Source organism: Prosopis cineraria, unplaced genomic scaffold (assembly GCF_029017545.1).
Source record: "Prosopis cineraria cultivar Desert tree isolate PC_DT_omini unplaced genomic scaffold, ASM2901754v1 PC2, whole genome shotgun sequence".
Lineage (NCBI taxonomy): Eukaryota > Viridiplantae > Streptophyta > Magnoliopsida > Fabales > Fabaceae > Prosopis > Prosopis cineraria.
Window position 1 is genome coordinate 11,890,122 of NW_026555333.1, and position 22,520 is coordinate 11,912,641.

Genomic DNA, 22,520 nt, shown 5'->3' on the forward strand with positions numbered 1-22,520 from the left:
ATTTAAAATTCGAACTTGATTATCTCTTCTCACCTGACACATAAATTCACCTTTTTTAAAATTTTAAATAAAATTAAAATAATATAATAATTTAATACTAATATATTTAAGGATTGAATTGAAAATAAAATTAATTTATACGCTATATTAATTATTAAAAATATTCATATATTCTGAAATTTTTTGAAAAACCCAAATTAGAAATTCTCTCCCCCTATATGAAACAAGCATCATCCGCAGAAAAACCCTATCCATTACGGGGAGGAGGCGCCTAAGAAATCGGCCGACATGCAGATCTTCGTGAAAACATTGACCGGCAAGACCATCACCCTTGAGGTCGAATCCAGTGATACTATTGACAATGTCAAAGCAAAGATTCAGGACAAAGAAGGCATATCTCTTCGTCGTGTGGTTGAATTAAATTATCCGTAATCATTCTTGCTCTCAATTATTAACCGTTGTTTGTTCTTCTCATCTAGGCATTCCACCGGACCAACAGAGGTTGATCTTCGCCGGGAAGCAGCTGGAGGATGGCCGTACTCTTGCCGATTATAACATTCAGAAAGGTTAGTCTAATAATTCTCACCACTGAGGCTGTTTAGATGGCTTAAAAGCGAGGGAAAATATGTGGAGAAAATGATAGGTAAAGTTGTCTGTGTTGTTGTTCTTTCGATCCCAACAAGAAATATGAATAATCGTTTTGATTTTCTCAAGAGGTTTTGGAACATGGATTGTCCTGTTTTATGTCTCTTGCTGGTGTGTTTCTGGGAATTAGAGAAGAGCATTATTTAGTTTGTGATTAGTCAGATTTGATTCAACCTGTCTGTGTTTCTAAACTAGATGTTATAAACTTCTTTTATCTCCCGCTTGAGTTATCAATCTTATTTGATCCATCACATATTTTGCAGAGTCAACATTACACCTTGTTTTGAGGCTTAGAGGTGGCATTATTGAGCCGTCATTGATGGCATTGGCCAGGAAATATAATCAGGACAAGATGATCTGCCGCAAGTAAGTTATCACAGAATAGATTTTATGTTCATAGCAGGGACCCAGATTATAAATTGTTGCATATGATTTGCCAAGAGGAAAGTATTTCCAAAATATTAGTATTGAAAAATAATGTGAACCATCAATCTTGATTTTTGAATTTTTTGAAGGGACCTTGATCTGCTGAATTTTTTATCATGCTGCTTTTTGCTTTTTGTCTCCCAAATTTGATAGCAGGAAATTTTTCAATGTCATTTAAAATACGCGTCACGTTCACGTTCACGTTCACGTTCAGCAACTTCTAAATTTTAGTGGGACTTTTGACTCTTCCTTTCAGACAATGATTCTAAATCGTATGAAGTAGGATGTTCTTGGTATGATGAAATATTACATGTATTTCTTATGTTATCACAATATTGTACTGCTATTGTTCGGTTACTGGATGGAAGATAGCTGGTCTGTGTGGATTCTGGCCAAGGCATAATTTTGAGTTTCATCATATGGCAATTCCCATGTCTTTGGAGATATTAATGGCCAAATGCTTGCATTAGATGAATGGGCTTGACATTTGTCATTAACGTAAGAATAAGATCATGTTTATATCTCATGCAACTTTGCAGGTGCTATGCTCGTTTACACCCTCGTGCTGTCAACTGCAGGAAGAAGAAATGTGGACACAGCAACCAGGTTTGCTATTTTGTTCGATTGTTTCTGTTATGTTTATCGCACTGCTATCAGACCGGCAATGTTATATAGTAGTGAATGCTGGACTCTAACGGGACAACAAGAGCATAAAGTTGGAGTAGCAGAGATGAGAATGTTACGATGGATGTGCGGACATACACGTAAAGATAAAATTCGAAATGAGCGCGTACGCGAAAAAGTAAGGGTGGCACCTATTGAGGAAAAAATGGTAGAAAATTGGTTGAGATGGTTTGGACATGTACAAAGAAGACCAAGGGAGGTATTAGTGAGAAGAGTGGAACATATAACTTTGAGTCCGATTAAGAGAGGTAGAGGAAGACCTAAGAGAACACTCTTGGAAGTTATTGAACGCGATTTTTTAATTAATAATATTTCTAAAAGCTTGATAAATGATAGAGCACAATGACATCTTGCAATCCATGTAACCGACCCCGCCTAGTGGGATAAAGGCTTGTTGTTGTTGTTGTTTCTGTTACATGTGCTGACTAGTTGGCATAATATAGTCGTTTTTCTATTGTAATTATTTTAGTTTAATCAATGCGTTTATTTCTTAAAATGCAGCTGAGGCCAAAGAAGAAGATTAAGTAAACAGTCTCTCATTCAAGTTACGCAGTGTTATCATGGATTTCGAGATGCGCCTTGGAGTCCTGATAGCTCTAGATTGTTAGTATTGTAGGTTTGTAGTTGAGCTACAAATATTTTTAAAATTGCACTGGCATAGATAGTTCTATTATGATTTTGGTCTTCTGTTTGAGATGCCTTGAAACGAATTATGTTTCCGTTTTATGTGTTAACATTTTGGTTTTTGCTGACAATAACCTGGGCAAGTATGCTTAAATGGTTGCTATCGGTTTATGTGCATTTCAAATTATAAGTCAACCTTGTACGATTAGTTATTAACTTACTAAAAATTCCCAATATCTTTTTATAAATTTACTGGGAAAGATTAAATAGCTCACTTGAACACTTAAGTTGCATTTGGCAAAAAAAAAAAAAAAAATTTAAGTTGCACTCTTAACATTCTGGAGGCGACATCGTCAAGGCATTCTGTATATGGAAGCAAGCAAATGTTTTTAAAGTGCCTTTACAATGCAGTGATCTGACGCTTATCAGTCATGCTGCTTCAATCAAGCTTAGCAATGGCTTTCAGGCCAACCTTATATTCTGTTGCATAGCATTCCCAGAACATTTGGCGGGTCTGTATAACCATTGGAACCCTTGTGAAGTGTTTCCAGGTCTTTAACTTCTGTGGATGCCACGTTTCATCGTTTATCTGTAATAAAAGCCAGTCTATCTCAGAATTTTTTTTTTTGGGGTCAAAGACGCTAGTATATGCAGCTATTTATGCTTACTTGGTTTGGAAAATGTTCTGGATCATCCTGCGAGGAGACTCCTGTGCTGCACATTCTAATTGAAACAACTCATCTGAAGAAAGGCGCCATCCAAGAGCGCTCAAATTCTCTTGTGCTTGTTTCATTGACTTGACTCCTGGTATTGGAATTGCCCCTTTGCGCGCGCACCAATTTATCGCTACCTGCCATCATATTAACCACTTCATTACTGGTTCCTACGTTATTGCCGCTGGGAACATACACCCTCTTCTCCTGGGTAATTTATGGGCATGTAAACCACGCCTATTAAGTGTATGGCAGCAGGCTTTTGCGTGTACAAGCAAAGGGAAAAGATGTTTACTTGCGCCATGCTTTTGCGTCGTTTGTTTGCAATCTCTCTCAAGGAACTCAATAGAGGCTCCAATCCAGGTAGGATTTGTCTGAACAGCAAGCCCCTGTGAAGCAACATTGTAGCCAGGTTTCAATTCAGAAAGGCTAATAATGCGCAATTTTATGAAATTAACGGCCAATCAATGGTATGACTCATATGTCAAGAAAGAAAGAAACTTAAATGTCAACACACCGAGGCCCGGTTGGAAGTTTGGATAGTGAATATTTCCCTGTAAGCATTCCAAGTCCTAAAGGACTATAAGCAATCAAGCGAATGCCTAGAGAATCACATATATTCTTGATCTCTAATTGATCTCTCCCCGTGCTTAGCAAAGAAAACTGCACCTGGAAATTATTGAAACATGAAGAACAGTAAGAGAACAAACAGAACATGATAATTCTGTTCGGTGGTTACAGACAGTTAAATATAGCCCGATGTCCCCAAAAACTCACAACAGCTTCTAGTTTCTCAGGCAAATCACGTTCATCAAATTGAAGTTCTCCAGAAACGCAATAATCCATGTTACTGGTTAATTGTAACTACTAAGTATATTTTCTTACCAAATTTTTCTTTTCTATCTGAAAGACACTTATCAGTTATAACTGGTCCGACAGTCAGACTATGCTTATTTGTCACTATAGAGACCCTAGGACTACAACTACAAGTAACTGCCTATTTGTCCAGCAGACGTGCAACTTAAAATTTTTTAGTTAAAAATAAATATTTATGTATGCACCTGGGCTGAGCATAAGGGGACTCCTCGAACTTTCAAATAATCATGTATCTTCAAAAGTTGCCTTGGTCCATAATTGCTCACTCCAACAGCTCGAACTAAACCCTGAAGGGCAACATAGTTACGATTAATAATTATGGTATATTTAATCAATGAAGATACTGATAGGATTGTACTTTTGAAGTAGCTAATAGAATTCAATGTGCATTTGTTCAGTTGAATTTGACAAAGAATAAGCGAAACCAGTGAAGAAATTATACAGGCACCCTGAGTAATGGAAGCCAGATTCAATACTGGCAAGGTGCGGTTTGTGTGTTCCTCCCAGTGAAGTTTATAATACTATCATGACATGTTGCACAGCTAATGCCAATTACAACGTTAGGATAAACACATTCAGGACTCTAGAGGCAGTATTTAAGGTGATGTTTGGGTTGGGAGAATGGAAGGAAGGTTTCATCAAAATATTTCCCGCGTGAGTTATAAGAATAAGGTGAGGATACCTTCCAAAATCCTTCAAAATTTTTCTCCACATTTTACATTCCCCCAATTTGGGAGATTTGGAAGGATGAAGTCAAGTTATGGTAAGGGGTCCTTTCCGCCTTGGTTTTCTACTTTTCTTTGAATCTCTTCCTTCTATCTCTCCTTCCAACTCCCAAATACACCCTAAAGATTGTTGACTCAAGAGTCTATCATATGCACCAAGTAATCCTACCACTGACTATGAGTTATGGTAACCTTCTCATACATTGCCACGAGACCATCCCAGAGAGCTCGCTCCTGCAAAGGAGCATAATTAGCAGTTGACCAATGTAGTTGTCCTATCCCAATTTGCTCGAGCTGCATTCGATCTAGAGATGCCCTGATAATATGTCAGACTAGAAGTTAATGTCATCACAGAAAAGATAATGCAGATCTTGAATTTGTCATGTTTGGAGGCCAGGAAGAATTTAAGAAGAGTGGATCAATTAATTAAGTAATTATTTAGGTGAATTATAACATGAGGGACAACATGAAAGAATACCTGCAAGCATCCACAAATTGACCTGGTGTTAGGCGCCATGGATATGCTGCAAACTTTGTGGCAATTACTATCTCACCCTGGCCCCCCTTTTGCCCTGAACACTCAATTTTTATAAACAAAGGGAAAAATTCATCTTGACAAGCTAGCATGATTTCCCGTGATGACATAAAAGTGGAGCTCTTGTGATCTAATAGTATCGGGGTGGAATTTCTTTTTTTCTTTTTTTTTTTTTAAAGTATTCTCGTTTACAGCAATGCTTATATGGAGACTTATTTTGCGCCATACAAATTCTAGGCTGTTTCTATACATTACATTGATAATAAGTATTAAGATCAACCAAACAACCAGCACTTAGGAGGGCCTAACTACATGCACACCTCAATCATAGAAATAAACAACAACTTCAGCTCGTTCTAGCATGACCATTATCTATGCAATTGGGTGTGAAAAAAAAGAACTGCAAGGCACACGCACTTTTTACAGTCGAGAGCTCATCAATTATCAGACAATTTGATGTTCGCATTCTTCCAAATATATCTTGTGAACAAGTTTAGGAAATCTTTTCCATTATATGAAATTATAAGATGCTTTGCACATGGACATAAAAAATAAGCGGACCCATGACTGACTAATAAAATGAACCACGTGATATGATGTTTAATCATTAACTGAAATTCAGCAAGGAATCGCATATTCACCTTGAAATTCTCGAATGAATCGTCCCAGAAGCTTCTCGCTCTGCCCATTTAACCTCCCCGTTCCGTAAGAGTCAGCAGTATCAAAGAGATTGACCCCATTCTCCACAGCCAAATTAAAGATTTGTTGAAGCTCGTTGTCCATCGATTCCTGGTACCCCCAAAGAAACTGATTGCCCCATGCCCACGTTCCAAACCCCATCGGAGACACGCTCAGGGGACCCATCTTCACCTGCCATTATCGTTGAAGCTTACTATTGAAACACCCGACCTCAAAAGGAAACCGAACAGAAAAGATAAGATACTGTAAAGAAGAATCTCATATACTTTTTGCCTTGGCCAGAAGGGAGGAAATTTGAGAGGCTTGAACAGGGAAGATGAAGGTAAAGGGTTCAGGTTAGAAGGCCCGAGAGAGCAAGCCGAGAGTACCATAACTAATTACTGATATTAGATTATCGCTTTGGAGCTGAGACAGCAATCCTCAGTGTCTAAAGAGCTTAGCTTAGGTTACCACCGGAGGCAGTCTCATTGGCTTTTGGCTGTGTGGTAACCGATTCAGTCATCGTCCGCGCATAAGGATAGCTCTATGTGGAGTGGAAACAGATATATAAAAGTAGATTCTTGTACATTTGCTGTGTGCGGGGAAAAAAAAATTGTTGGCCAAGAAAAAAAAAGTAAACAAATTATTGTTCGAACAAAAATTATAAATAAGCTTTTGACATATGTGCTATATGGGAAAAAAATTAGGAAAAAATTTAAATAAAAAATAAGAATGTAATTTAATTATTAGTGAGTTTTAAAAAATTTTAAAATTTTAATTTAGTTCAGGGAATAAAAATAAAAATAAAAATAATTTTAAATATAAAAAAACTGAAATACTTTTCACTTGGTTATGTGAAATTATTAATTATTAATTTTTACTTTATTTATTAATTTACTAATATCACTTATAAATTATATCTGTTTGTTGAACAAGCAATAACATTAGTTATTAATTTACTAATTTTACTCGTTAATTTATTAACATCAGTGTAAATTATAAGACTTGTTAGTAATTTATAAATGATATTAATAAATTACAAGACACATCAATAATTTTTAACTAATGTTAGTAAATTAACAAGTTAAGTTAGTAATTTAACAATTTTATTGCTACTTGTAATTAAATAATTAACGTTAAGTCTTATATAGTTATTGATATATTAACTCATGTAATTTATAACTTATATTAGTAAATTAATAAGTAAAATAAAAAAATTAACAATTGAACTAGTTGAGCTAATGATTCTGTATAATAAGTAAAGGATACTTTGATCTTTTTACAATTGAAATTATTTTCACTTTTATTTCTCTAAACTGAACTAAAATTTTAAATTTTTTTGAGACTCGCTAATAATTAAATCACATCCTTGATCCTTATTTAAAATTCTTCTAAAAAAATATTTCCCAAAACGCTACATGGTGGAAGAAATTTACCAAAATGCTTCAAATTTAAACTTGGCTCATACCAAACGGATTTATAAATATGATAAACTGAAAAGAAATTCCCCTCACATGTGTCGAGTTTTCTTTTTTTTTTTTTCATATTGTCATATTATAAGTTGGCTTCATTAAAACTAATTTCTTTATGAAATATTCATTGTTTTAACATCCTTGCTATAACAACTTAATTTTTAAATAATAAATAAAGTGTAAAATTTGAGTTTTATTGAGAATTTAAAATTAAAAATTTATAGTGTTTTGAAATTTAAGGTAAAAAATAAATTTGTATTCAAAATTATTTGAAATTAATCACACGTTTAAGCATTTAATTATAAATTAAATTTAAGCTTATCATTATATAAGAGATATTTATTATCTTAAGTTAGGATATAATTTAAAGATGAGCTGATGATGAGAATGATGGTGGTGACATAACATGAAATAAAATAAATATATATATAAGAAAGGAGAGAATAGAATAAATAAAAAGTACAAGTTAAAGAAAATAAAAGAAGAAGAAATCGGTGAAACGATTCCGACGGCATGCAAACTAATACATACTTTTTTTAAAAAAATATATAAAATATTTTTTAAGAAATTATATATTAAAAAATATAAAATATTTTTAATTTTTTAAGATGTAATAATTTTTTTAAAAGTATCTCTATTAAATAAATTACTTTATATTTATTTTAGGATAAAACACTTTATTAAATGAAGGTAAATATGTAAAAATAGAATTATTTTAAAGACAATTAACTATTTATTGAAAATAAAATTTAATTAAAAATATTTTATATTTTTATAAGAAAGGAGTATATAATCTATATGTTAAAAAAAAAAAAACAAATGGAGGGGGATGCCCTGTGAGACTCACATCTTCATTTCATATTATATTCCCCTCCTCCTCCATTGTTCTTTTTCATTCGCACAGGAAAAGAAATGGCATCGTCCTCTTCTTCGCTCTAGTCTGCGTCTGCCATTTTGTTCTTTTTCATTCGCAGAGGAAAAGAAATGGCATCTTCCTCTTCTTCGCTCTAGTCTGCGTCTGCCATTTTTGTGTAAGTACTTAAAACCACTTATAATTCAAAAACTCTCCTTCGCAAAAATTATCTTACATGATAAGAACTTTCTAGCGGTATAAATATTAAAGTTGGCAGAGCAAATTTAAGGATTAGGACTTTTATATATGATAGTTAATCTGAAATTATGATAATCTAAAATGAATGTTGAGGTTATTGGGAGGGTAATAAATGCTATAAAATATTTTTGTTTAAATTGAAACTCAAATTTAAGAATTTTTGAACTAAACTCTAAATTTATATGATTGAGTTTATGTTGAATGTTGAGATGAATTTATGATTATTAAATATTTATTTAACCATATATAGATATTTCTAAGACTGTGGAATGGTGATTTTAGACTTGAGAATAATTTTTAAATTTTTAATTTATTTTTGAATGAATTTTTGAAATATTGGTTGATAAATTTGTGATATTAGGAGTTATTTAAGGCTTAATTATAGTTTATTAGGATATGAGAAATCTAGAAGAAAATTTTAAAAAGTTAAATGAGGCACTAACCTTGAATTAATGTTAATATGGGTCTTAGATCTAAAACTTTCTAACTCTTTAAATTAAAATTATTTATTTATTTTAATGTAAAATTAATATATAATATTATAAAATAATTGTGTAGATTGTATTGGCAAGGAGAGTGATGAAAGAGAGCTTTGAAGGAAAACTTGTTATTCAAGATATAAGGTAACCATTATCAATATATTGTGATGGTTGTGTGTGTTTGTAATTGGTTATGCGTTGTTTGTTGTTTGAAAAATTATAATTTTGTTTGAAAACAAATATTGTATATATTTGTTCAAAATTATTATCAAGTACGTTAAAATTTGTTTATGCGTATTATGATGAGATATTATTGTTTAAATTATGCATGACTTATCAGGGTATTTTAATATATGATGTTGTTAGAAATTTTTGTTTAGTTAATTATTACCACGTGGTAAGCCCTCATTGGACCCAATGAGTAACATGTAGCTTGGCCCAACTCACCACGTGATTTGGCATCCGGGCGTGATAAAAGAAGGATATCAAATGTAGTCATACAATGAAGTATTTGTTTAATTTGTTTGAAAATATTGCTCGGTTAAATATTTTGGTGTGTTCGCATGAATAGTCACATCCACAAACATCATTACATATTAATTTTTGGTTACTATAACTTTTAAATCTCATTCTCCATTGTTAATATTTTTATAAGACCGAGTTTGGCTGAGGAAGCACTAGAGGCGTAAATTTTGGTGTACGAGATATCACTTTCTTATTGCCTTCTATTTTGATTTATGCAAAGTATATTGTACCAACTTAAAATATATATTATTTTGTAGAGCATATGGTCTCGAATCTTCAATTTGATACATCTATATGATTAAGAGGATTCTATCCATTCCTCTTGATCCTTGATTTGATTTGATGTTATGCCATGAGAATTCTGCCTATCCCTCATGGGCTTTGATAAAAAAATTATGCTTCACTATGAAGATCCTATCTGTTTCTCGTGGTTTTAATTACTTTTTAGAATATTATTAATATAACTAAATTCATTTGTAAGTGTTAATTAATTAGTAAATATGTGTTTATGGATAAGTGTATATCCTATAACCCTTTTTTATTAAGGACAAGTGTCAAATTGTGATGAACGTATGTTGGACCTATTTTGGGTTCTGTTAAACAATTATCCGCTTGAAAAATGCTAGTACTTATATAAGACTTGTTATATATTGAGTTAGATGTACATTTAGGTCATATAGTTATGTCAAAAATTTACATTTAAAAATTGTTTGGGATTTGGTCACCTTGAGTTAGGCTTCTACGCTAAATTTTGATTTTAAAAACTATTTTTTCTTGATTTTGAACATGAATTGCTTCTAAGGGATATTTTGATGTGAGTTGTTCCACATTGTCTTCCATTAGAAAAATTTTTACTATAATGATATCTTAGTTACTATGGTAGAGCTTATTTATTATCTTAAATTATTTCTACCATGTAGAGTTTTTTTTAAAAAAAATTATTTCAATGATGTAAAAATCATTTATTGAACTAATAATTTGTTAAAAAAATGAGTCATAAATTTAAAATGTTACAATTACCGCTAATATTTTTTTTTTCTCTTTTTAATTCTCACTCAACCCGTTATTCCACTCCGGATTCCTCCTCTCACATTTAGAGTTAATAATTTACACGAGTTGAGCTTATTCGGATAGGACTTAAAATACTTAAATATATAAAAAAATTATATAGCTAAGCTTGGTTCTAATATCTCGGGCTTGTTTTGGTTGGCAAAATTGTTAAACATTATTTTATTATATTATTTTCTTTTTTAGCCTATTATAAATATTTTTAATTGTTAAATTATCATTTTTTGATAAATATTAATTTTAAAATTAAATTATCCTGTACCTCTAACTGGGAAGAATTATAATGGAGAAAAAAATAATAGCAAATGATGATATTGCTGGCAATTCAAGTTAGTGCAAATATACTTGAAAAATTTTAGGGCTAGATTTAAGAGTTTGGAAAATGTTCTTTACTTAAAAATTATTAGGACTTCTCGAACTTGAATGGGCTTTGCTCAAATCCTTGAATTCTTTTTTATTAATAAAAAATAATGTAAAAATTAACAATCTTAATGTTTTAAAATAAAAATTGAAATTGGCTAAGAAAAGAAAAAAATAAAATAACATTTAATAATTTAAATATTGGAGCCAGTTTGAATAAGCCTGAGATGCCAGAGATAAGCTTGGCCAATGGACTTTTTTATATGGTTAGATATTTTAAGCCTAATTTAAATAAATTTGACCCATTCAAATTACTGACTTTAATTGTTGGAGGATGAATTAGGGGGTGGGATAATGAGTTGAGTGATGGTTGGAAGAACTAGAATTTAGAAAGAGGAAAAAAATAATAGGGAGGTAAGGATGCTTCAACAAACAGATGTAGATCTAACAATATATGAGAGAGAAATTAGTTTTAATAAAGCTAACTTCTAATTTGACTACATGAAAAAAAGAACTCGATACATGTAAAGCCAATTTCTTTTAAGTTTATCATGTTTATAAATCAGTTTGGTACAAGCCACATTTAAATTTGTAGTCTTGTGATAAATTTTGCCTCTGTGCAGTATTTTGGGATATAATTTTTTTATAGCACACAAGTCAAAAGCCATCATAAATATATTATATAATAAAAGTTATGCACTTATTTTTGAAAATCATATAACCAATGTAATCATAAATAAAAGAATAAGGGACAAAAATGTTTTACAAGTTTTTGAAAGGACCACCGGATATCCTTAACTTTTAATTGGAGCAATGTCACTTCGAAAGTATGAAAAATGGAACAAACTCACCTTGCCATTAGATTTGAAGTTAGCTAACCGTTAGAAACTTCCTTTGACCAAAAATAGGACACGTGGCATGCTAAGGTGGATAAATAAAAAATTTAAAAAAAATTAAACAACACTCATTATCTATATTGTCTTCCTCATCCCTTAAGGCACCTTCCTTATTGTCAGGACTTGGCCATCAGATAAGCATCAAACAGCATCAAAACCACATTTGCTTTGATTTTTTTCCCTCAAATCTATAAATGATTGAACCAAACAACATAAAACCTAGAAGCATCAAACAACATCAAAACCATATTTCATAGAAATTGAAACCTAAAAATGCAAAAGTATAACACTTGTGCGCCTCTGAAGTTGAAGGTCTGGCTTCAACATGAGAGAGGGGAATGCCTCTACAATAATATAATCTCCTAGATCGGGCTTTAAGAAACACAACTTTAAAATGATTTAAGAAACAAGAAGCTCAAGGTTGAAACCAAATATCGAACAGTGTTAGAGAAGAACTACAGTTAGAATTTAAGTTGACAAAAACAAAAGGATAGGGAAGCCACCCTAGGAATTAATAAAGCCTATGCCATAGGACCTAAATCTTGAAGTGCCGTTCTCAACCTTGGAACCCTTGTTGTTATTAAAAATTATACCCTAGGGCTAATCATTGTGCAATAAATATTATTATTTAATAAATTTCTCTTTTGTTGCATGTTCATTATGATAATTGTATTCTTAGACAAACTATAATGATTGTCCTAAATGTCCCTAGTTAGTCATCTATAAGAGATCATAAATGAAACAAAACTAGTATGACTTCAATTAATTATAGAGATATAAATCAAAGTCATGTGCTCTTGAAAGAGTACAAGGTATTATATCGACCTGCTATAAGAGAGCCGCATGGTATAATTCATAAGCTTATCTCATATGTGACCATATTACTAAATCCTTTGACCTGAGATCATTATGGATTCCTACATGATAACCACTGAACTTTGACCTAGTCAAAAGTCACCTTTGATTGGGTGATCATAAAGGTTATGATTGAGTTTAATAGTATTTATACAAAAAAATATGAGTGGTTAAGATAAAATTTGTCCCTCATATTAATTGATAGATTTTACTAGGCCTCTTGATGAGTAAGATTAAGAAAAATGTATGGCCATACTATAATGAAAAGAATTTTTCATTGCTATAATTAGTTCACTTAGATATTAAGAAAATGGTTAGGTAAAGGAAAATAATAATTTCATGTCTCGCACTTGACCAAAATATCACATGACAGAAGGGATGTGATATAGTTATATGATAGGATGCATTAGATCATCGATCCCCATATGAATTGAGTAGTTGTAATGTATTGCTAGAGGCCATTTGTGGCTTGTGGGCTAACAACATAATTAGCTTACTATCAACTTTATATAGGCCTACAAGGTCATATACGAGAACAACCAAACTCAAGCTATACTGTTTAAGTTTATTAAGTCTGAAATATGTCTAAATTCAATGAATATAATATAGGGTAAATGAATTATATATATTTTAATATTTATTTGATAAATATTTATATATATATATATATGAAATATAAAATTTAAAATATAATTATACATATATTTTTTAAAATATATATATATATATATATTCATGTGTGTGTGTGCATGCATATAATATATAAAATTTAAAATATAATATGTGGGCGTGTATAATATGTATATCTGATATTATATTATATTATACTGTGTTAGTTTTAAATTTAATTTTATGTAATAGATTAAATTTAATAACTAACATGATATGAGAGAATATCATGTCAATTTTATAATTTAAATTTATAAGATAAATTTAATTAGATATGATATCATGGATTAAATTTAAGAGATAAATTCAATTAAATTTTCATTGGTTCATTAAAGGTTAAAACCCTAATATATAAAAATGATAGATAAAGGGGCGTGCTTCCCTAGTGAAAGTCAAAAAGAGTCTAGACGATTAAATCCCTTGCGAGCCATGAAACACCATGGAGAAAAGGAAGAACAACGTTCAAAGACAAATGAACGTTGGGAGCACTAGCATGCTGTTCGAGTTAAAGAGTTGTTCATGTGGATACTAGCAGAGGAAGCAGAATTATATTGTCAGCTTCTGAGATCCAAATTCTTGTACAGAATGCTCATGGAATTTGAAACTTAAAAGGTAACTTGACTTAAAAGGTAACTCTTCTATCCACTTTGACTTAAATGAGTTTGTTCGATCCACATCAAGATAGGGATTTTAAATTTTTTATCTTTCGCTGTACCTCTCTATCTAACAGTTGTTGTTCTCATATGAGAGATTATTAAAACCCTTAGCATTGAAACTCTTCACTAACACGACAAAGTGAGATTCTTTGAATTGGTGCTAGCCAACCATGACCTAAAGTTGAGGATATGGTTGTGACCGTAATCTTGAGCCTCTTGGTGCTAGTGAATGCTGGGAGAACAAAAACCACTAAAGCTCTTTGATGTTGGTGTAGTTCTTGAAGGCATTTTGGAAGTGTTCATATTCACACCGATCGGAAAACAGATTAGATTTTCACTAGCCTAGGTGTTGTTTTTTTATTTTTTATTTATCCACATCAATATGCCATGTGTTCTATTTTTGGTCAAATGAAGTTTTAACAATCAACCAACTTCATATCCAATAGTGAGGCAAGATCGCTCATTTTTTCATACTTCTAGGGCGATGTTGCTCCAACTAAAAAGTGAGGGTATCCAGTGCTTTTAAAAAACTTCTAGGACATTTTTGCCATTTAATCCTAAATAAAAGCCTAACTATCTGGATATATACTGTTTTGTGCCAATTATTCAATCAAAATTAATATTTAATACTGTTATTTATTAGAATAAATTTGCTCTTGTCTTATCCCCACATAAAATATTTAAAAACTACTGTTTACACAATAACTAAACATCCCAAAAGACTAGTATGCTCCTGGTGTAACGACGTTGTTAGGAAGATTTTTTTTTTTTTGGACCTTAAGTTGTTAGGAAGATTCGAACTTGATTTTGGATAGATAGTTGATGTTCGATTTGTCAAATGAATCGACTTTTATATTCGTGAGGAAACAAGTTGCCAAGAGAGAGGGCGAGAGTCAGAGAGTGTGTAATGTAGCATATGGCAGGGGGCTTAACTCAAATCCTAAACTAAGCTGTCTGAGGTTGAGAAGTTGGGCAGTGGACTTCAACACGACTAAATTTATAGATGGATCTGCATTTTTTCCTCATCTATCCCTGCTTATTGTTTTTAACACCATCGATCTTTAATGGTCTATTATCTAAGTCACAGTACTGACATTGTAAAATCAAACAAAGTTGATCAAAGAGAAGCAAGACAAAGCAATGAAATGATCATAACTCGAGCAATACCAAACATATTTCCCATACTTCATGTGTGCTAGTCATGACCTGAAAGATTACACACCTCACTTGCATAGCTCTTGTAATAAGACAGGTTTGGGGTAAGATTAGATGTTTTAGGATTGGTCGCCTTCAAAATCAAAAGTGGAAAAAAACAAAAGGGAAAAAAAAAAAAAAAAAAAAGGACCACACTGCATGGATTAGAATGGCTTGCAAGCCTGAACGAACAGGGACATAGCACATTTTTTCTTATAAATCTCTAATCATATGAGTGAAACCATCTTCATTCTGCACTGCAAAATCTCCAGAACCTGTAAGTTCACATCTTTGATCTTCTACTCCAATCCAACATGAGCTTTTCTACATCCTGCTTGGGCTGGAATGCTTTAACGTGGTAGGCTAGGATGAGATAAATCAGCCCTGTTCCTTGTTCAAGGAAACATGCAAAATGCAGTGCAGTGTGAGCTCACGCACTTTTCAAGTCCAGAAATCCAACCATTGTGAACTACAAGGCTGATCTAAGAGACCGCTTGGCTCCCCACTGCACCATTTTTCTAGCTCGTCCATTCTCAGAAGTTGGTTTTCTGTTTCTTCAGAATACCCATTCTTCTTGCTCATATCACTTTGATCTTGTAAATGCATGCCTTCTCTAACCTCCAAACCCTTATAAGAGGAACTTGGCTTCACTTCACTCCTCCAATTTGTGCTCTTTTTCCCTTCATCATCGTGAGATGTCTCCATTAGATCGTGCAGATTCTGCAGCTGTTGAAAACCAGAAAACATAGTTACAGCCTCTAAGGAAACTGAATTTGCTTCCTCGAGTAATTGCTTTAAGACTTTAATAAGTGAAGAAACCAGGATATTTACCTCTACTTGTAAGGACTCCTTCTCTTTCTCAAGGGTCTCAAACCTGGACACTAAATTGTCGTACTCCTCTCTGAGCTTCCTGTATTCTTGCTCTATCCATTTCGATTTTCCTCTTGCTCTTCTGTTCTGGAACCATATGGCAACTTGGCGAGGTTGTAGCCCAAGATCTCTTGCTACTTGGATCTTCTTCCTTGGCTCTAACTTGGACTCTGACTCAAATATGCACTCCAATGACCTGATTTGTTCATCACTAAACCTCCTCTTATTTGCCACTTTGTTTTTCTTCCTCGGAGTTTGAGGTGGTTCAGAGCAGCTGAAGCTTTCTTCTGATGCTTGAATATACTCATCATCAACCCCCATCATTGAATTTGGTCGGTGAAGTTGTAAGAAGAAAAGGATTTCAAAGTCTGTGGGATGGATGGTTAGTTTGGCCTTCCTTTAAAAAAGAGGGGGAAAAAAACTTGCGAGCTTTCAAGTTTTGATGGAAGAACTTGGGCTGCAGAATATGCTGTTATAGCCATCAAGAAAGTATGTCAAGGCCATTTCTGTCACGTTATTAAAACTTCAAATGGAAGGATCATTGTGGCCTACAATATTAGATACCGTGTGCCTCTTGCCTTCTTTTGCTCTGTAAAGAGTCACCTTTGCCTTTTTAATTGTAGGCTATCTGTAGGTCCAATGGCCAATATTTTTCTTTGTCTGAAGAAGAAAATGCCAACTTGTCACCCACACAATCCCACGTGTCTGTTTCATTTTCATGACGAAGAAAAAAATCTGCGCCTTATACACTTATCTGTAACAGTGATCTTTCAAGTTCCTTTTGTGGGTTCTTTTAACTACATGCCAAATTTTTAACCATGCAGATGCATTTTCACCCCAGGCTATATGAACGCTGTAATTAACAGTTGTGTATATCATTATGTCTTGGCTATAAATATCTATATGTGCATATCTAGTAAGAAGTGACCGTGACAGGTATGGCGCTGCATTGAATGTGAGTTTAATTAAACTGAATTGAGATAATTGAACTGTTATTTATGTTAATGACTATTCATTTTTCTTATTTAATGAATATATTGACGAGGAACTCTCATTGCCGATTTGTCATGGTTCCCAGGTTCCGAGCATGTTTCTTGTAAGTCAAACTTATCATTTTTATAGTTATTATGAAGATGACAACATTTGTACAAAGTAGCGAAAGAGGCACTATGGACACATGTAAAAGACGAAAGACTTTCATTATTAAGCTAATTAAGCTAGCTTTGCTCAAAAGGTCTTCAGTGTAATACCATATATAAACCAAAAGTAAAAAGGCACAAAATGCTAGTTAGTTTTAGCATACTAAAATCCTGACATGAAAGAGTTTTGGTTTTTGCTCACAGTTGCAACTTTAAAAAGAAATTTTGAAAAGTAAAGCAAATTATCAATCAATCATCATGTATTGTAAAGAAGATAAAGTTGGAATCTTTTTTGCTTTCAGACTAGAGAATAATGCGAAATTGAACATAAAATTCAATCTTCTGCTATTGTTGCTACTATTATTATTATTAATTATTTTTTTAAAAAAAATATAAAATATTTTTTAAAAAGTTAAATATTTAAAAAATATAAAATATTTTTAATATTTTAAGATATAATTAACATGTTTTTTTAAAGTGCTTATGATAAATAAATTACTTTATATTTATTTAAAAAAATAATTTATTAAATAAAAATAAATATATAAAAATGGTGTTAATTTAAAGATAAATAATTATTTTATTAAAAAATTTAATTAAAAATATTTTATATTTTTTAAGTCGGAAATATTAGTTATGCACAAAAGTCACAATGATTCAGAGTAGAAGAAACATTTTGTTGCGCCGGCTGAATGCAACTTGAGGTTGAGGATAGAACGAGCTAATTTAGCAGGAAAAGACGTTTTTAACAGCAGTGAGATTCCCCTCTTTTGTTTTTGGGTTAGACAAGAAGATAAGATTTGAGGCATTTAATATAATAACGCAGAAGGATTCCATCAGAAACAAGGGGTCATTTAAGCGCCTGATACAGACAAAAGAAAACGTTGTCGAGTTGTGAGGTTAAATCAGAGAAAGCAAGTTCTTACATCTACCCACAATTATCATTCAATGTAGCCACGATCAAACCCACTGAGTGCCTCCCCTGGCCTCCTTTTTTTTTAAAAAGCTAAGCTATGTATGCAAATTAAACTCTTGTCTCTGAGGTTAATCCTCACCTTGATCTTCTGTTCATGGTTTTAATGATCTAGCTTTATTATATTGTACGTGGGGTTGGTGAGATGTCTCTCCCGAAACAACGAAAGCTTAGGTCCATGAGCTGAGATTGACTGTACTGAGTCAAAAAATTGCCTGACAAGTATTGTATTTCTGAATCATACTGAGAAAGCAATTCCACGTAAGGCAAGGGAAGCCATCACTCTACCTTTTGAATATACACTTGAAGAAGCGGCTTTAAGGAAATTTTAGGTCTCTTGCTCTCTGGCTTTTCGCCGTTGTGGAATTGGGTTTGGGTTTCGTTTGTCTATATTCTAACATCATTGGTTAAGCCGCCGACAACGTACGTGAAATCTTGTTTCAACTCCACGCTCGCACATGACAATTCCATACTTTGGCATTGGAAAGAAACTACGTTTCTAACTGAGTTAGCCGTCCGCTTTCTTGTGAGCCACAAGAGAGCTGACCGAATATGCCTGAGTGCGTAGTAAGTTTTGGCTTGCGCAAAAAGAATATAGTTGGTCTGATGGTCTCTTAAGTCGTAAATGGTTAAAAGTAGCAACTAACTTTGGCCTAATAAAAGAGTTGATTTCTTACAAAATATAGCGAACAAGATTCAAATTTCGTTAGGAGAAGTGTACATATTTTAGTACTTGATTATATCTTAAACAAAATTGCCTCAAATAAGAAGACATAAATGCACAATAAAATTTTTTTAAAAGTAGCAAATTTCACATTATATAGAATTATATCTAAAATCAAATATATAAGTGGATAAAAAAGCATATGATTAATGGTTGAAGCTCTTAAAATTGAGCCTCTTCGCCCTACTCTCTCAGATCTGCCGTACATGGGACTTATATTTATCTGTTTATTGTGAAATTTTTACTATTCAAACGAGTGATGCATATATTTGGCCTGAATTTTCGAAAAAAGGACAATGTGCGGGGGGTAGGTCGCTAAAGAGTAAAAGATCATATTGAATTAGCTAGTTTTGAATTAAATATACGTGTGTATATGAGTTTGAAAAGAAAGAAACTCCTAAATCTATTACCTATCAAGTCAAGAGTTCATACAAATGCTTGAGGCTGATCTTCAATAATCTTAACGTACAGGAGTAAGGAGACTTATTTTCATGGAATTCAACGAGACATGATATATAGCTGCAAACTTGTGGCTATCAGTTTTTATAGAAAAGTATAGCAGAGGCTGCAGTCAGTTTGGTGGTTCATTGTATATACTTTATTACAAAGAGGGTTTGGTACGAATGGAAAATTGATGATTCTAATTAATAAGACGCGTCCAGATCCAAGAAACTGATGACGAGCAGCCATTTATTTCGGCTGGAAGAGAAATAATGAGCCAAGAGAATCATCCTCCACAGTAGGGTCTCTGTCAAGTGTCAATCTCTTTCAAATTAAACATGAAAAAGACGCCAACATTTGTCTCAAGTGGCCATGATTAACGTTGCTTTTCGTTTGGGTAAGCACAGATTATCCAACAAGTAGACATGTTGTAAACGTCAAGCTAGTAAAAGATGGTTTTACATGATCAGCCAATGGGGTTTAGACAGGTGTCAAAGGGCAAGAATCTCTTAGAGTGCTAAATGGGGTGACCCACAAACACAATTGGCAAGCAAAGTTAGGTAATTGGGTGCCTGAAAGTCAAAGTTGAATTGATGGGTCTTCCAATCATTATTAGGTGTGGGAGTTAGATTTGTGTAATCATTGTGAAAAGAATCAAAGGTACTAGAAATTGTATTACCTGAGTGCTTTACCTTGTCATCGCCCTCTCCTTGTTGAGATCCCTTATCACTGGATTAATTTGTTGAAGTCATCCTTTTTTTTTTTGGTGGGGGGACAGTGTGATCAGTTACTTCTTGATTATTCGTTTTGCAGTTCAGGTACATAGATAGATAAATGACCTGGCAAGTTCATTTGCACATCATTTTTTTTGGGACATGCAAATAACTAGATGTGCATAAATTGTCATGGTGATCAGTCATAAAGTATTGGGCTCTGTAATAGAACTAATCCATATGCTTGTCACAGTGAGCCTTCTTATTTACGCACCTGTGTTGTTTCAGATAAGTTTGATTGCAGCAGGGGGAAAAGGGGAGAGATAAGCTGTGTGCAAGTCAGCAGATCATTGAAGATCCAGGTTGAAAAGGCAGTCTCCAGAAAACAAAAGAAATAGTTGCAGGTTGTGATTATGTTATTTTGTTTGTAACTATATTTTGTTCAATTTTAAACCATCGGTGAATAGTAATTTTTATAAGTTTAAAAATCAAAATTTTACCTACACCAACTATATATGTAGTAGTTCGTGATTTAAATTCCTTCTTTCATTACTCACTAATCCCATCAAGAATGTATCTGGTGAATGCTGTCGTTATTTATCCGAAAAACTCTCAAGACTACTTCAGTCATTCCCATGAAAAATGATTGAGTATAAGATGGGGATATTTAACTAAGACTAGATTTAAATTTTGAATAATGATATATTTGATTGTGTTTAAAAATGTCTAAATAGAGGAGAATGTGTGGAAAAGTAAAAATATGACAGCACGTAACATTAATATCATCACTAACAACTCTCCAAAAGCCAATTTCATTTTTAAGGGAACATCTCCGAATTTCAAAATGCATTCAATTTCTTCCTCTCTTTTTTCTTTTAACTACTTAGGTCATGTTTGGTAGCATTGAATTGGCAAGGTGAAAATGAAATCAAAGATGGAATCCTAATTTAAACATGATTGATATGCAAGAGTTGCAATTCTTAAAAATCCTAATTCCACAAAAAATGCTAGAATCCAATTTCATCATATTGACCATAGAATTGCTTCAATTCCCTTGAATTGAATTTGTGAACCCCACTATCCTCATCTTTTTTGTCCATTTATAACAAGATAGGTCTTTTTAATTTTAAAAAAAGGGGCAATTTAGTTTTTTCTTATTTTAAGTACATATATAAATTAATATTATATTATAATTCCATCTTCATACCAAACACACTTTTAAAACTCAATTCTATTCCGATTTTGATTCCAATTTCAATTCCGATTCTGATTTCAATTTCATTAAAAACTCTTCCATCATACCAAACGAGGCGTGAGATCTAGATCCAGGAATTAGTGGGCGTCCCCTGTGATGTAGGGAGTATTAAAAATCAATAGCACAGCACTATTTATGACTCATCAACAGTATAGTTAACATTAAAGGTTAAAATACATGTCTAACTTTATATAAAATTTTATCTTAATTCTTTAATTTTATAAAATATTTTTTTTTCTCTAACCAAAAAACTATTAATTTCAAATGATTGTTTTTTGCCCATTATTTTTATTTTATAAAATTAAATTTTATATGTCTACATATGATAATGTTTCATCAATCTTTAAAATTTTTTATGTTTGAAATTTTTGTTGATGAAACTAATAATATATTAGGGCTAAATAATTGAAACTACACTTTATAAAATTAAAATTAAATTTTATATAAAATTAAAGCACTAAATTTGCATAGCTAACATTAAATAAAGATGTTTTCACTCATCATCATCTCACTAGGCCTCACAACCCTACAACCTTTTAAGGTTTGTTTGAAACTATTTTTATTTTATTGTATTGAGAATTGTTATTTTATAAAACATATTCTGAGAATAAAAAATAATAAAAATAATTATTTTTTCATTCTCTGTTGTTCCTAGAACAATAATCCTAAAATATTTAAAAGTTATTTCTATTTTTCTATCCTTCAAAATAATATTTTATTTTTTTAAAATATTTGTTAAAAATAAGTTACAAAACATATTTTTTAAATTTTTTTTGTTTTAAAAAATAAAAAACTGTTCTTAAAATAAATTGTTAAACAGGCCTTATCTTCTCTTTTTTTGATAAATAAGAAACATCAGGCCTTATCTTCTCTTGCCCATGTCCTTGTGCCTGCAGGGCATTTCCCTCATTTTGGGCTAAAGGGGTCATGGACGTGAACGCTCCAGGAGCTCTGCTCCCTGGACCAATAAAATGGAATCCACTGTCTCTGGCCGGCATAAACAATGGGCTGAGCCCAATCACTCAAGATCTGCGTGCGTGTGTAAACTCAACCCGCGGAGACATGTAACGGGATAAAATAAATAAATACTGAACTTATTAATTAGTTTCAACTCTTTCTTGGAGTCTTAGCTCATAAGAATTGTTTTTATCTTTTCGGGTGGGCGGGGAGAACTTCATAACGGCTCAGATCTTACTGTACAGATTTGCAGGAAC

General features: G+C 32.5%; 3 protein-coding genes across 4 annotated transcripts; 1 reads left to right on the forward strand and 2 right to left on the reverse strand.

The window, feature by feature from the left end:
• The first annotated feature begins 233 nt into the window (after positions 1-233).
• LOC129302882 (ubiquitin-60S ribosomal protein L40) lies at positions 234-2,574 on the forward strand. The gene is made up of 5 exons (XM_054941770.1): positions 234-391; positions 480-566; positions 909-1,011; positions 1,611-1,677; positions 2,257-2,574. The coding sequence occupies exons 1-5, from the start codon at positions 289-291 to the stop codon at positions 2,281-2,283; spliced, it is 387 nt and encodes a 128-aa protein (XP_054797745.1). The 5' UTR covers positions 234-288; the 3' UTR covers positions 2,284-2,574.
• A 155-nt stretch (positions 2,575-2,729) lies between these two features.
• On the reverse strand, positions 2,730-6,440 carry LOC129302881 (pyridoxal reductase, chloroplastic). 2 transcript variants are annotated; one of them, XM_054941768.1, is made up of 9 exons: positions 6,194-6,440; positions 5,870-6,098; positions 5,172-5,265; positions 4,886-5,009; positions 4,154-4,255; positions 3,610-3,761; positions 3,388-3,481; positions 3,048-3,229; positions 2,730-2,968 (listed from the first exon to the last, which is right to left on the reverse strand). In XM_054941768.1, exons 1-9 carry the CDS (start codon positions 6,296-6,298, stop codon positions 2,965-2,967), a joined length of 1,086 nt encoding a protein of 361 aa, XP_054797743.1. In that variant the 5' UTR covers positions 6,299-6,440; the 3' UTR covers positions 2,730-2,964. The 2 variants fall into 2 exon arrangements, with proteins under 2 accessions (XP_054797743.1, XP_054797744.1); XM_054941769.1 differs by lacking the exon at positions 2,730-2,968 and having other exon boundaries at positions 3,044-3,229.
• An 8,674-nt stretch (positions 6,441-15,114) lies between these two features.
• On the reverse strand, positions 15,115-16,586 carry LOC129303656 (homeobox-leucine zipper protein ATHB-12-like). The gene is made up of 2 exons (XM_054943111.1): positions 16,023-16,586; positions 15,115-15,917 (listed from the first exon to the last, which is right to left on the reverse strand). Exons 1-2 carry the CDS (start codon positions 16,383-16,385, stop codon positions 15,633-15,635), a joined length of 648 nt encoding a protein of 215 aa, XP_054799086.1. The 5' UTR covers positions 16,386-16,586; the 3' UTR covers positions 15,115-15,632.
• Positions 16,587-22,520: the final 5,934 nt, after the last annotated feature.